The following is a 14,628-nucleotide window of genomic DNA, read 5'->3' as shown; positions in this document are numbered from 1 at the left end:
TCTCAATGCAAAGACAATAATGTTTGTCTGTTTTGTGGCTCTCACTAAGCTGACCACTGGGCACAGAGACAGAAAACACTGTCTGTCACTTCTGCCATCAAAGAGCTGAAACATCAACCAACCCTGCAAAACCTCAGATGGGTACAGTCTGAACAAAAACCCCTTCAGCAGACCAGAGCATGATGACATTTTTGCATGACAAAACTTCATTTGTCTGCAGAGCACTGTGGTGCATTTTGCTGATCTGTGTTGAGGAGGAGCCGGTTGCTGAAAGGAGGCTGCTCCCTGCTGTAGGAAATAATTTAACAACCTCTAGTGGCAGAAAGCAGAAGTGCATTATTCAACCCTTATTGGATTGTTTCAAGCCTGCAGAATGAATGCTACCGTCTCCGGCGCATTGAAGTGGAACTTCGTGTTCATAAAATGGAAAGAACAAAACAAACCCAGGCCAAAGTAACAGATAGAGGGCCAACTTTAATAATACAAGTAAGTAAAAGTGTCTTTAAATATGGTATAAAAATAAATGCAGGAGAGAATAACAAATAATTATGTTCTACATAGGACAGGAGACAGCATTTTTGTAATTTTGAATTTGACTTTACAAGTGCAATGAAAACCATATGTGCTAATTATTGTAGTGCAATAAAATAATGCAAAGCAAAATAAATGCACAATAAATAATCATAATAATAATCATAATCATAATATATATATGTATATATATTGTATATTCATTCTGCACAACACTTCCCATAGCGTGACAAAGTATCCGTGACCTCAGTTCATGTAAAGCAATGACATTGGTTAGATTTATCAGTTTAAGCTGTCACTTTATTTATTTTTTCTATGTGATTTTTTTTCTTTTTCTCTTCTCTCTGACATCATTTGTTTCAGCTGGAAGTGAGAGAGGGGCCTCCGATCCAGCAATTACAATGGAAAGAACTGGAACACTGGATTTGATTTTCTTCGATGACATTTGTCATCTCGCCAGTCTGTCAGTGTCCTCGCAGGTCCAGCAGTGCCTCCTTTCTGAGAATACTGGAAATATATCAGGTACTGTAAGAGGAGAGAGAAGAAGGAACATCCTCTCCATGGACATGCAACATCCGGTGGACAACAGACGAACAGACGGTCCGACTCATTGCCCGACTGAGGCCAAGAGCAGATGGACAGACAATGATGACGAAGAAATGAAATGGTCCTCCTCTCCACGTCCCAGAGAGAGAGATGGCATTGATTTTAGCATGATGGCACATGACTGATCAGCCTCTTGGATGCTTGTGGTTTCCCATGCACTGGGAGAGGAGAGAGAGGCAGATGGGAAAGAGAATGAGGTTAATGTGTAAATAGATTGAGAGAAAAAATACATTAATTTTTACAGTATAATAACAACATGAGCAGCCAAGGACATGATGCTGGAATTACACATTTTGTGTTGAATGCACTGTCTAAACATCAGATTTGAACCAGTAAAGATTCTAAAAAAGACTGTCTATCACAACATCTACAGTAAATGGTCGTATCACTGACAATACAGGTCTAACAGTGTATCATTTAGTATTGGGCGTTACCTGGAAGCAAGAGCCTTCAGAACAAGTTCTTACTTTTCTGTGGGGACAAAAACACGTTAAGTGAAGTAATTTTACCATGAATAAATGATATATATATATATATATATATATATATATATATATATATATATATATATATATATATATATATATATATATTGTGTGTGTGTGTGTGTGTGTGTGTGTTTAAAAGCCAGATAGACAAGAGCAGCAAATTCAGTTCAGTCTCTACTTTTTAAAATAGACGGATAGAGAAAGGGTATGCTATCATTATAAAGAATTGCATTCACATGATATTTTAACAGAAAAAAAATTGCTAAAATAGCTAAATCTTCTTTATTGCAGGCTGTGCAGGAGACATGAAATAGAGCATGTTACATAAATATACCTGTGTAATTCAGAATGATTCATCATGTTAGGAGAGCCTCTGTGTTTTATTCATAATGGTTTTGACTCCATCATCCACACCTAAAGCTGTAACTACGTTGTGTTCTGCCCTTCATTAGTATTGCTGGCATGCAGGTTCCATTTTGTTTGACACCTTCTTTAGTTTGATCTGGTTTTGCACCTTCATTATGCTATATTATTGGTATTAACAAAAATGACTGCATGTAATTTCAAGGACTTCCTTGAAGTGCCAAATCCACATCCAACTCTGCACCTTAAGAGTCGGAGGAGACCAAAGCACAACTAAAAGGAACAAAAACACAGCACTAGTGGGATGCTAGTGGGATGCTCATGTTCTAAATCCACAATGATGTTGTGCCCCTTAGTGGTCAAAAAGATCTGTATACACTTCCTGAGCAGAATTAAATCAACACTGCCCCTGTAGCAGAATACGTCACCTCAGGTGAGAGCAGCAGCAACTATATTTGCACATGCTAACGGATTACTGGGAATGGGCTTAAAGTGTGATCTAACAGACTTTGAAAAGGCGTGAGCGTGGGTGCGAAGAGAGCAGGTTTCAGCGTTGCTGAAGACTCAGAATGTATCTGCATGTAGTTTTCTTCATCTTGTTAATATTTTCAAACTAAGACGTTTATTGAGTCACTCGTTTTTTTTTTTTACCTTCTTCTTGGCCTGTAATAACTCCTGGTAGGCACTGGAGCGGATGAAACGGCTGTAAGAATCACTCTTCATCAACTTGTAGATGTGTTCCTATTGTAGAAACGGATCATGTGAAAATAATGTAGAAAAGCACAGGTAACGCTGAATCCAAGGGAAGTTGTTACTGTTGTATCACGTTGTTTCAGATCACAAGCAACTTCCCATTCAATAGCTAAACTTTTCTATTTCTTATGTGCAGTGTAGATCCTCAGTTAGAAATGCGTTGGATGGATGTGCTTTTATGTGTTTGCAGCATTTGTACCTGTGCATCCTCAAAGGCATAACGTCCAGGATCTTTGACATTCTGGGTGGTTTTGTCGTAGCTCTTGGAGTCCACGTTGATGGCACTTGGTGCTCCAGGGGCCAGAAACTCCTGCCAGATCTCCTGAACCCGGGTTGGAACTTCTCTGATGGGACGTTTCTTCAGTTCCTGGACCGCTAGCCAGAACCTACAGACCAAAGTTATGGTAAAACAATAAGATAAGAAAATAATCTCCAATCATTTAAAAGCATCCCTTTCCATTTTTGCACAATTAAATTAAGGAATTGTGTCCATCAACTTGCTATACAGAGAAGAAAATAAATACATGGTGAGAAGTAGAAATAACTGTCAGTGTTTGCTTTAGGGACACTGCAGCAGATACAGCTTCAATAGTGGACAGTTACAGCACCGGGAAACACGTTTTATTATAAAAAACAACTGAAGGTTTACAGGGTTATAGGTCTATTAATAGCACCGTGCTTCTTGTAAGTGATACATTTGTTGGAGAGTTAATACGATACTCAACTGACTAAGATATTAAATTACAATTCAATTAATCTGACCACATTGCCAGCTTTGGGCAGAAACAATGCAGGCATGCACCATCAGAGGGAGCAGGGGAGCTATCCAGCACAGTATGTTGCTCTATTCATATTGAGCAGTGTGCATGCATCTTTGATACTCTGCAGTATTCCTGTTACCATGAATAAACCAATTAACATAATATTCCTTCCCACCTGTGTTATTCTAGCCACGGCTACAGTAGTGCAGAGTAACGTTGCATTTAGCAGCTCCCCTCGCTTTCATTAAAACAGTTCAAATGTAGGTTATTTCTTAGACATGGAAGAAGCAAGAAGCCCAGCAATAACAGTCATAGCTTCCCATAGTTGTGTGTCCAGAGAGTAATTACCCATTAGAGGGAGATATTATTGATCAGGTCTGTAATCATCAGAGGACCACAGAATTATATTATTCCAATCTATCCATGTGGGAATATTCATACAGTATATTACGTGTGTGTGTGTGTGTGTGTGTGTGTGTGTGTGTGGAGGGCAGGAAAGAGTGTGTTAAATCCTCCACAGTCTCTTGTATGTGTGTGCTCATTTTAATCATGCTAATCACCAGCTATATTGATTGACAGCCAGTGTACTGAAGGTACTACATTATTTTTGATTTTATGCTACTTTATTCTGATGTAAATGATTAGTTTGCATCACCGTGGAGATAACACAGGAGTAAAACAGCCCAAAGCTGGGAAACAGAAATGTTTTTTTATTTAGGTGCATGTGATTATAGTTCATATTTATGTAGTCAACAACACTGATTGAGGCTGTATGGTTAGGTCGAACCTCCAAAGGACGAATTTGTGGCAACACAATGTTTTTAAGGGCAGTACCTGAGATTCTCTGAGCTGAACTCAGACTCCAGGAACTTGAGGAACTGCTCTCTCCCCACCGGATCTTTGAGAACCTCATCGATGCCAAAGGCCCACCTCTTTACCCTCTGCTGGCCTGGCTCCTTACTGGGGGAGCAAACACAAAAATGTAAGTGTGCAACAAAACACATTTAAAAACTTGTCAACCAATGCATCCATTTAAATATCTATTTTGCTCTTTCTCTGGAGGCCTGCACCCACCTGGCTTCAAGCTCCCAAAGTGTGGCATCATCTGAGATCCAGGGGTTGGACGGATCTGGAGGCGTGAGGAAGGGGTCGTATTCGATGTACTGCTCTGTGTAGGCCAACAAACTGTGTTTTTTGTTTTTGAGGAGAAACAAGGAAAGCATGTGACTGACTGTAATTTGTATCACTGGTAATTATCACATCTGGCAAAATTCCACTCCATTCTCTACCTTTTTGTGAGTGATTATGAATGTCTATTTGTAAGGTTTAATTAATGGAATCAGTGAAGTGACATCCCCATTCTTGCTGAGTGCACCTCTCTCTTCGGTGGAGGAAAAGACAAATCAACACTTTATGTGCCACTCCAGTATCCAGTATCATCAGCGCTGACGCCAACTGAAGGCACAGTTTGGGTTCAATCACTCTCCAAGGTCATTGGAGCTTTTAATTCCACGCCATGTAAGGCCGTTTAAAGGCTCAATAAACAGATCGATGGCCAAACTGAATAAAGACTCAAAGAACATTGCTCACCTCTCCGCCACTTTCGACATTTTCAGTCGATGCCTGTCTAATTGCAGTTGCCAAAAGGTGATCTGAAACCACAGCGGGGAACAATTAGCATACATCAGTCTGGACAAATTCACAAGGAGCTGTTGGTTTGCAGGTATATTTATACACCCACTGCATGGCATTTTGATTATCTCACTTTGTACTCATTATAATATTATGTTATGTACGCATCACATTTTATTAACATGTTGATATAACTATAGAGTTACAGATCAAAATAAGAACCATAGCTACAATTTGACTAACATTGACTTCAAATGATGAAAGATCCTATTTCTAATAGTAGAGTGCCACCTGCAGGTCTAACCTGTTCCTGCAGTTCTTCTTCTGTAGGCTGCTTGGCCTCTGGGGCGGGGGTGTGGGTTGGGCTGTGGGTACGGATATCATTCTGCAGCCCGTACACAGACTGAGACGACAACACACACACAGATAAAATGGGACTATCAATAGTTGTAGCCTTATAACTGCTGACAAGCATAGCAAGGTACAATAAATGCCTGTTCATGCCTGCGTTATCAACCCTGACCTTAAAAGAAAGGTACATGAGTGAGAGGATGGACTGTACCTTTCTGGTTTTGTGGGGGTTTTTCATTCTGGACGACTTCTTTATGTCGACTTCCGTTGTATTCACACATCCAGGCTGTGAGGAAGAGCGAAGAGAAAGCCGTATAATTTTGTTAATTCAGCTTAAATTTAATTATTCAACTTCAGCTGTTTATGCTTTGCCCTCGAGCGTGACGCCACGAATGGGGAAGGTACAATTTCTCCAGCGCGATATGAGTTTGAGGTAATAAAATCCAATATGCTGAGCGGAGATGTGAAGTGATTCCGAGAAGTCTCCAGGACAATGTGTCAGATGCCAGTTAATTAAACATGAAATGTGCCAATTCTAGCAAAACAAGTAAACCAGCGGGAAATAGTGTGCAAATTCTGGCTGATTGAACAAGTGGTCTAATCTAGGTCTCTTCCAAAAGAACAGAGCTAAGTAGCTTGACAGCGTCACTGTGAAATTTGAATTAATATTGATTATGTTGCTCCGAGGACGCATATATTTAACTTATTTTCCAATTAAGCATGGAGCAGCAGCTTTCAGAGAAATTCAGCAGACGAGACCCCTGAACCTCAGGGGGGAAATAAATGCTAATGCTAAGCAAGTGTGTATGAACAAGGTAAAGAGCGGCAGTGAAGCTGATGTATTGTGACAGTTATTGACGTGGCATTTTATGTGTATGGAGGGATGGAGAATTAGAAGTTCACCTCTTTTACACCAGTCATGTGTAGCTCATGTATAAATATGATTAAGTATATGTGTACATGATATATCACATGTACAGGATGTAATTTAGATGCTGTGTTTATGATAGAGCGTGATCAGTGTGAAATGATTATTTCATACTTTTTTAGGAACAGTTAAAGGTGATGTCGATAATGTCAGCGATGATATCACTAACAACAAAGGTGACAATGTTGACAACATCAGTAATTTCACTCACCACTGGTCTGTGCACGTCCCAGAATGCTCTTTCCTGACTGTCGAGAATTTTCCTCTCAATTTTGTCTCTTTTCTTATCCACTCTGGGGAACAAAAAGTTCAGTTCAGAGCTGATTTTCACACACATTTGGCTTCATCTAACACACGTATGAGGCATTTTACTCCATCATGTTTAATGTGCAGCTCGTCTGTGTGAAGTTGTGTGCTGGAAAAATTACAGGCAAAACCATTAAGTGAAATCATGTCAGAATGAGGGTGTAAGAGGACTCACTCAATGCGTGTGTGGTTCTTATAGAAACCTACTTCGCTTGTGCTTCTGCTTGCATAAAAATGAACTCCCATTTCCTGGCGAAAGCTCTCTGTAGCCTTGCTAAGCTCTCCTGCAAGTAAAACAAAGAACAATAAAGGCCAAAAAGGGCTTTTGAGTGATCTGGGCTGATTATGTTTACTGTGCATGCTGTGTACAGTGCACGGCTGGATACCATCTTTAATGATCCCTGCTCACGTACAAAAGAAAAGACCCTGAGTATAACTAACCCGCTGATTCATTTTATAGCTTTGGTGAAAGGAAAGTTAGAAATGATGCAGAGGCACACACAAAAAAAAGCAAATGTTTTCAGTGTCAGTAAGAACAAAAGGCCTGAGAGCTGAAAGCAGAAGAGATTTGCGAAAAAAAGGGGAGTGCTGACACTGAAAGACCTCTTTCACTTACCGCTTCATAGTCTGCAAGCTCCAGACGTGCTTTATTTTGCATTGTTCTTTTGCAGAGGTAAACAGCTGGGAGACAGAGACAGAGAGATGGGTAATACAGGGAGGACGGGGACTCAGCCTGGTTTTAACAGCCCTAAGTGGCCTTGCATTTAATCATTTAATCCTCTCAACTGCACATTTAAACTGGCCTGCAAATCACAAAGGTCGACTGAGTCTGCATGGTCGTCTGAGTGCATGTCACAGTGTGTGTGACTTTGGATGTCTTCGTTTCCTATTATCATCCCTTTGTTAACTGACCATTATGCGGCAGCTTCATTATGCCATCACACTATTTTCATGAATGGGCATCATTCATGTGAGTCAGTTGCTACATCTGAGACACTCTAACTTCCGGGAACACTCGCAGGATTATCCTTCCCGCAGCGAGCGTTAGCCCCCCCCCCCCTCTTCTTCGACTCAAACAGTAAATGAAAGACCTGCAAAGCGTGAACCATTTTTGGCGTTATGAAATGTTTAACACCACTCCTTTGTAAACAATGAAAAGCTCATCTCTGTATCACCATAAAAACCTGGTTTCCATCACTGTAATCAGTCTGTATCGGTCAGAGAAAGTGACTGAAGCCATTGACTGAGGAAAGTAGAAATAAGAAATAAAAGCACACCATCATTGCAGGCCAACTGCAATGTAACTGATTCTAACTGTGAGCCAAGTACCAAAAACCAACAAATGTGATCGTATGTTTACACCCGCCATCCTCATACTGCATGAGCACCATGTGTGTTTGAATCTCTGGTGCTAACACTGGACAAATGTACTACACAACAGTCTGCATCATTAACCTCTGGAGTAGTGCACGAGGCACAAAGCAAGAATTAGACCACAAGAGAACAGCTCTCTCACCATAGTCTGTGTTTTCTGGTTCCCAGCAGTTTGATGGCCAAAAGTATGGAGTCTGAAGGCGAAAAAAAAACAGGTCATTAAGAAACAAGAACTAAAAGAAACCGTACTACATTGACAACGTACACCTAATCACATGGTGTTTTTAGTCAAAGTGTGTATTGTTATGCGAGGTAGGCGCATCGCCGCATCTGTTGCAATAAAATATTTTGTGGTATAATGGGCTCGGCATAATGTGGAAAGCACATAAGCTCCTTTCAGCGAGCACTGAGAGCAGACACCAGCACCAATCTTGACCCTCCTCAGGCAGCATTAGCCCATATGGACCGGACTGGCTTCAAATGAAAACCGATAACACGTTAAGAGCAAAGTAAAGTCTGCTAACAACATAAACAGCCTAAGGGATTCATTTACATTGATTTACACTCTTTAGTTCTGTGCTGCACACTTCAGGGGGGGCTTGCTGGATGCAACATCACTAAAACTGTCAATCCCATATTGGCATTCGGAGTGATGTGTGTTTATTTCCTCTTCTTTCTTCATGAACCTAAGAATTACACAGCAACTCCTAATCACCATTTATACTACAGCATAACACACTTCAAAAGATTTAGCATCACGGCAGCTATCAGAGTTGGACATTTGTCTTGTGTGAAGTGATTTTTGTACTTTATTTTCAACAGCAAAGAAAGAGCTTCAGTAGATCTATATCGCGATGACAATACAGTATTGTATTTGTTTTTGTATCCAGTTGTGTCTGTCCATGCCTGAGAGTGTGCATGCTGTCTGCCTCTCCACAGCTAATCAGCCGTCAGTCTTTGGTGCCCATTAATGACCGTGGACTCCAGTACCTCTCGTGGTTCTTTTTGAAAATGCATTTTAATGACTCTATATTTTATTGACTGTTTTATACCATCATGACCACCGTATTCTCACTACTCTTGCAGCCGAGAGTGATCAACTGCTTCATTTTGTTTTGTTTCTTCTATGATATATTTGCACGCTCCAGTGGGACAATTGCATACATATGTATGTATATATGTTTGTATGTATATGTATGTGTATAACTATCGCTTAGTAAATGGCAATCCGAGTGCTGACTGCAGCAGAATCAGAGGAATCAGAGCATTACTGATGGTAATCCTACCTGAAACCTATAGAAAGTGCCGTCATCTTTGAGAGTGAGGACGTGGTCTGAGATGGGGAAGAAGTAACCATGTGCAGCCATCAGAGTTCCTAGGTGAAGAGCTTCCACTGGGGGGAACACAGACATAAATTTCAATTTACAACATGGTGTATTCTTGTTCTTTGGGTCAGTAAGGACATACAACGTTAATTCCACGTATATAGAACATTCACACATGTATCAGCATGTGGGCAGGAAGGAATGTCTTTCACAAGTTTCATTTAACAACACTGTCAACTGTCATGCAGGTATTATGGCTGTTTTATGCTTTGAATTAATGTTTTAGAAGGAAACTGCCAAAATGTGTCTTTGTGCTATCTAACTGACTGCTTGCTATAGCCTTATACTTAATAAACTGATGTCATCAAGGAACTCTCCACCAAAAAACAAAAGAGCACATGTTCCACAATGTCAAACTAAGGACATACTTCAATATAAATTAGAATGTATCCTCTTTAAATGCTCTTTATTCAGTTTATATTGAGGTATTAAAAGATAAACCTGCTTCGTGATCTCCTTCAATAGTAGAAGATTGTCTGATTATCCAATCAATAGTTCTTCATCACAGATCCTGAGCCACCATGCTGGTTTTATTTTTGTCACAGAAGTTAATTAACATTTTTCACCTTTCATACCCCGGTAGAAAATCATTGCTGACAAAATGGCTATATTGAACAACGGGACCTGAATTAGGAGCTGCTGCTCTAATAAATGATAATAATAAACTTTATTTATAGAGCACCTTTCTTAACATTTACATTGAGGGCATTTAGCAGACTTTTTGTCATTGTCATTGTCATTTGTCGAAAGACAGAAACCACAACATATCGTTGCCAGAAACTACAGCATATCATTGCCAATGTTCCAAAGGAAATAAAATCAGACAAGGCAGATAAAATGAGAATAAAGCTAAAAGCTACAGAGGAAGTAGGAAGAATAACATTTATAAAAAACAGTATATTAGTCTCTGATGTCACTTTGACAGGATAAGTAGGTCTCAGATCCAACCAAAGAGCACAGCAGGAGGTCCCGCTGATTAGCCCACCTTCAGCCGGAGAGGTGGAGCTCATCAGTCAAATCACCTGGTGTGATGCTTGGTTGGACTGCGACTGTTGGCCTGTTGTGGGCTGCTATGTATATCTGTGTTTGGCTCTCTCTCTCTCTCTCATCGCCAGATTCTTATCACAAAAAACTAATTCTTGTGAAATCTCTGCGTCCTAGTTTTTTGGAGTAGGCCTAACTTTTGTTTTTGTGATTTTGGTGCCTTAACTTTTTGTCTTCGTGACCCTTTTTTTCCTGCCGGTGCCCGTCCATGCCCCAGCCACACCCTCTTCCCTCACTGGATTTTTGAGATTGATTTCTTTGTGTTCATACATTTTGTTCACTTTCTTTCAGTCTAGGCTGTTGAGCTTTATTTGGGTCCACTATATCAGTGAGTCGTGACAGAAACCTGCTTCTCTCTGGTGCTCAACAGCACATGGTTGACTCTCCCTGATTTAAAACCACCGGATAATGAAAAACATGTAATTATCATCAACTGTGTGTCCCATCTGCCACCAATTACCCCCTGCCGTTGTCAACCTGCAACCCCTTCATGGTGTCAACATCTATTATTCAAGTGTAATGTGTCGCAGATTCTCTGTCAAACTTGCTTTTGTGGCCGTTAACGGTCAAGAAATTAGGTTATTTTCATCTTGTTTCTTACAGCCATTTTTATTTGTGCTGTGCACTTTGATCATTTATTATTTCGGTGTAAAGGGTGTCAAGGAGTCTAGCGGCAATCTGTGATCATGACACACTAATGAGCAAACAGATGCAAAGGTTAAAATGCTTGACGGCCTAAATAGGCAGAGTTATGAATGCTTTAACAGGAGCTTATATGCTTACATCAAATATTCACATCTCTGCTCTCTTGCTCTCTAAAACACACACATACACACACACACATATATCAACATGGGTGTACGTGTGTGTGTGTGTGTGTGTGTGTGTGTGTGTGCGCGTGTGTGATAAATATAGATTAGCTTTTCCTTTAGCACTGAGGTGACTGTGACAGCTTTGAGAGGTCAGGATGCTGATGTGTGTGTGTGTGTGTGTGTGTGTGTGTGTGTGTGTGTGTGTGTGTGTGTGTGTGTCTGTGTGTGTGAGTGACTGTGTGTGTGAGTGACTGAGCACCATTTATTAATAAATGATGACTCATAAGTAATTTAAACCTGTTTTCTTATAAACACACGTCTTCTTCCTTATCCACTGCACTATTTCTTACAGCGATATTATACCACCTGTGTATGTACTGTATAATTTATTGTATATTAATATCGTGTTGTGCTGTGTTATAAAGTCAAAAGAAGAAAGAGTCTTTATCTGTCAACAAGACTGGGCTTCTGTACGTCATCTGCTTATTCTTCAACCAGATCCGTTCAGATCTCGCTGAAATGAAGCTGACGTTTTTTTTCTGATGCAATATTAAAGATGAATGTTGAATATCATTCCCACACACAGCAACTGATTTCTCTAAATCCCCAAAGCAATCCTGACACTGCATTGCCTGCACGGCCTGGGGTTTTGCTAATTTGAAAATTAAGGATCATCCAGCACAAGTTAAAAGGCAGATACTTAAAATTAGATGACGCTGAGCAGCAGATGCTAATTTAATATCCAGGACAAAGATTTAATTTCTTTCAGTGTACAGAAGGGGTGGGTGTAACAATTTACATGTACTTGCTACTGTAACAGTCATTTTCTTTTTTTGTAGGAACAGTATTTTTACTTTTACTTAAGTAGTCACCTATGTATGAAGTAACGAGCACAGAGTAATACAAAAGTCACGCAGAAAAGTCCAAAAATCAAATAGATAAAGCAGAGCTGCTGCGGAGAAGAAGCTGCAATTGCGTCTGCGTCCGGAGAGGGGGCGGAGCTCCACGGAGGTGACGCTCCGGAAATTCTGCGTGACGCGGCGGGGCCACCTCACACGCAAATTAAGGATTAAAGGAGTCATCACCTGGTTTTATACGTATCCAGCCCCCCTTGGATCGCTTTGGATCAATTCGTAAAACTTATTAGAAAAAAAAAAAAAAAATTTAATCAAACATTGAGCTTGTTCTGACCCTTTTTCGTACCGCGATTTTATCACGCGAGATTACGCGCGAGGTTTTGACTGGTCCGGATGTGCATTGTATAATATGTAATGAGGCGCGCGTTGATTCGCCGCAGGAAGGACAGAGCCGGGGGGGCTTGCCTGCATGCAGACTCCAAAACATAATGGCGGCGCTTCGGCGATTTCAGGTAGCGGACGGGGCGGGGTTGGGTGGTGAAAGAGGGGTGGGCTTATGCAAGTAGCCGCCACGGTGACGTCACCGAAGGCGCAGAATCAAAATCTCGTGCTTTAGGAATGCACACCCTTGTGTGCTATTCCTGTTCGGAAAAAGAGCAGAAGCGAAAAAACGGCGCCACTTTCAAACTCCAGCCTTTCAGGCAAGTTTCAACTGAGGTCAAACACAGATATGCATGTTTTAACAAGAGAAATTGCGATTTCCAGGTGATGACTCCTTTAAGGATCACACCTGTGGTGCTTTTACATTAAGTATCGCTGTACCTCGGCGTATTTAAAACATAAATAAATAAAAAAAGATGGCATCGGATTTAATGCTGCCTTCACGTGGTATCGGAATTGTGGTAAAATACGACATGAAGTCATGAAGTCGTATTTACGACACTGCTAGGGGTCGCACAGGGTCTGGCTAACATGCTAAATGTATGCAAGCATGCTTGTGGTTTATTCCATAGAAGTGACCGAGGAACTTTTACCACCAGTGTGTAAGGACAGAGAGGCAGAGTGGACCGGATACTGGGACTAGAGAGGCACAGTGGACCGGATACTGGGACCAGAGAGGCAGAGTGGACCGGATACTGGGACCAGAGAGGCAGAGTGGACCGGATACTGGGACTAGAGGGGCAGAGTGGACCGGATACTAGAGGGCAGAGTGGACCGCTTAAACCCGTAGCGGACTTGCCAGCGCCTCAGACAGGTGAGTAAGCTAAAACTCTGCTTAACCACTTCGTTGCTTCTATACATGCGTCCCTCCCCATATACTGTGTGTGTTTGGAGTTTATGTCACGCCAATGTTTTCTGTTTGGGGGATATATTCTGTCTGTTGTGTCCATATAGCGTATTACCTTTTTTTTATTGTCTAAATGTTAATTCTGGTAAGGCCACACTGAGCAAGGCGGCCATATATTTATAATTGATGCATGCAGAGTGGCCTCTTGTTCCACTTGTGTAAGCTATTTTTGTTTTCTAATTTTAAAGTAATATCGTATCTCATCATCCCCCTTAAAATGTATTGATGTCACGTTTATGCAGAGTGCATTTTAAGTGACCTCCTTTTTTAACATTACATTTACTTGACTAAATTTCTTTAATAAAGTACCTTTTACTTAAGTACAATAGTACTCTTTCAGATGGGTCCATAGAAATAACATCCAATATCACACTGTGATGGAGGGTTTTTTCCCGTGGGATGAGTAAAACATTAAACAAGATGCTTTTGTTGTTGCGTTTCTCGTAGCAGTCTGGCAAAGATCGATTTCTCTTAGCAAGGGAGCTTCTCTCCTCCATTTAGCATATTGCAGAGTTTTCTATAAGCTTTATAGCTGACTAAACCTTGGACTGGAATTAGACAAGTAGTCAAGACAGGTCAGCCTCGGAGTCCGGGGGGAAAACACCCTGTGATTTCATCATATTACCAGTTCTGTGCCAAACATCCAGCAGTTTGGAGCCCTGCCAAGTGGAGTGTGGGAGTATTCTTCCAGCTGAGCTTTATTTAAAGACAACAGAAGCAATTCTGTATTCATAGTTATAGTTTGATTGATATTGTTTGCACTGTACAGTATGTGCCGTTTGGAGAAGCACAGCGACGTACTTTACTTGAGCTTTTTTTAAATGTTTGGTTACTTAATACTTTTATTCCACTGCATTTCACTGGAAAACATCATTTTATCACACATTTATTTTGTTATTATAACACCCGGTGGTATATTTGGCTCCTGCGGTATATTTGGCGGCTTTGTCTGGGATGCTCCTGATGAGTCGGCAGACGGTGTCCCGGGGAATCTCTTCCCAGGACACCCAGGGCGATAATCTCTGGCCACCACATCAAAACCATTCCCCTTTTGGGGGTTGTCTTGCTTTTGCCTCTCCATTGCACCTG

General features: G+C 40.9%; 1 protein-coding gene across 3 annotated transcripts in view; it reads right to left on the bottom strand.

Annotated features, from left to right (window-relative positions):
- Positions 1–454: 454 nt before the first annotated feature.
- rgs7a (regulator of G protein signaling 7a) overlaps positions 455–14,628 on the bottom strand; it is a 52,343-nt gene continuing 38,169 nt past the window's right edge. For all 3 annotated transcript variants that reach the window (XM_084020655.1, XM_084020654.1, XM_084020656.1), the window contains 14 exons: positions 9,380–9,486; positions 8,236–8,287; positions 7,336–7,400; positions 6,927–7,003; positions 6,625–6,706; positions 5,697–5,771; positions 5,439–5,537; positions 5,093–5,154; positions 4,577–4,687; positions 4,337–4,462; positions 2,941–3,127; positions 2,640–2,729; positions 1,572–1,608; positions 455–1,295 (listed from right to left, as the gene is read on the bottom strand). In XM_084020655.1, coding sequence (XP_083876781.1) covers positions 1,588–1,608; positions 2,640–2,729; positions 2,941–3,127; positions 4,337–4,462; positions 4,577–4,687; positions 5,093–5,154; positions 5,439–5,537; positions 5,697–5,771; positions 6,625–6,706; positions 6,927–7,003; positions 7,336–7,400; positions 8,236–8,287; positions 9,380–9,486 — 1,154 coding nt within the window. In that variant the 3' untranslated portion in view covers positions 455–1,295; positions 1,572–1,587. The remainder of the gene's footprint in view (positions 1,296–1,571; positions 1,609–2,639; positions 2,730–2,940; positions 3,128–4,336; positions 4,463–4,576; positions 4,688–5,092; positions 5,155–5,438; positions 5,538–5,696; positions 5,772–6,624; positions 6,707–6,926; positions 7,004–7,335; positions 7,401–8,235; positions 8,288–9,379; positions 9,487–14,628) is intronic.

This window comes from Eutrigla gurnardus (genome assembly GCF_963514095.1).
Source record: "Eutrigla gurnardus genome assembly, chromosome: 11".
NCBI lineage: Eukaryota > Metazoa > Chordata > Actinopteri > Perciformes > Triglidae > Eutrigla > Eutrigla gurnardus.
This window is presented reverse-complemented; position numbering and strand designations above follow the sequence as displayed.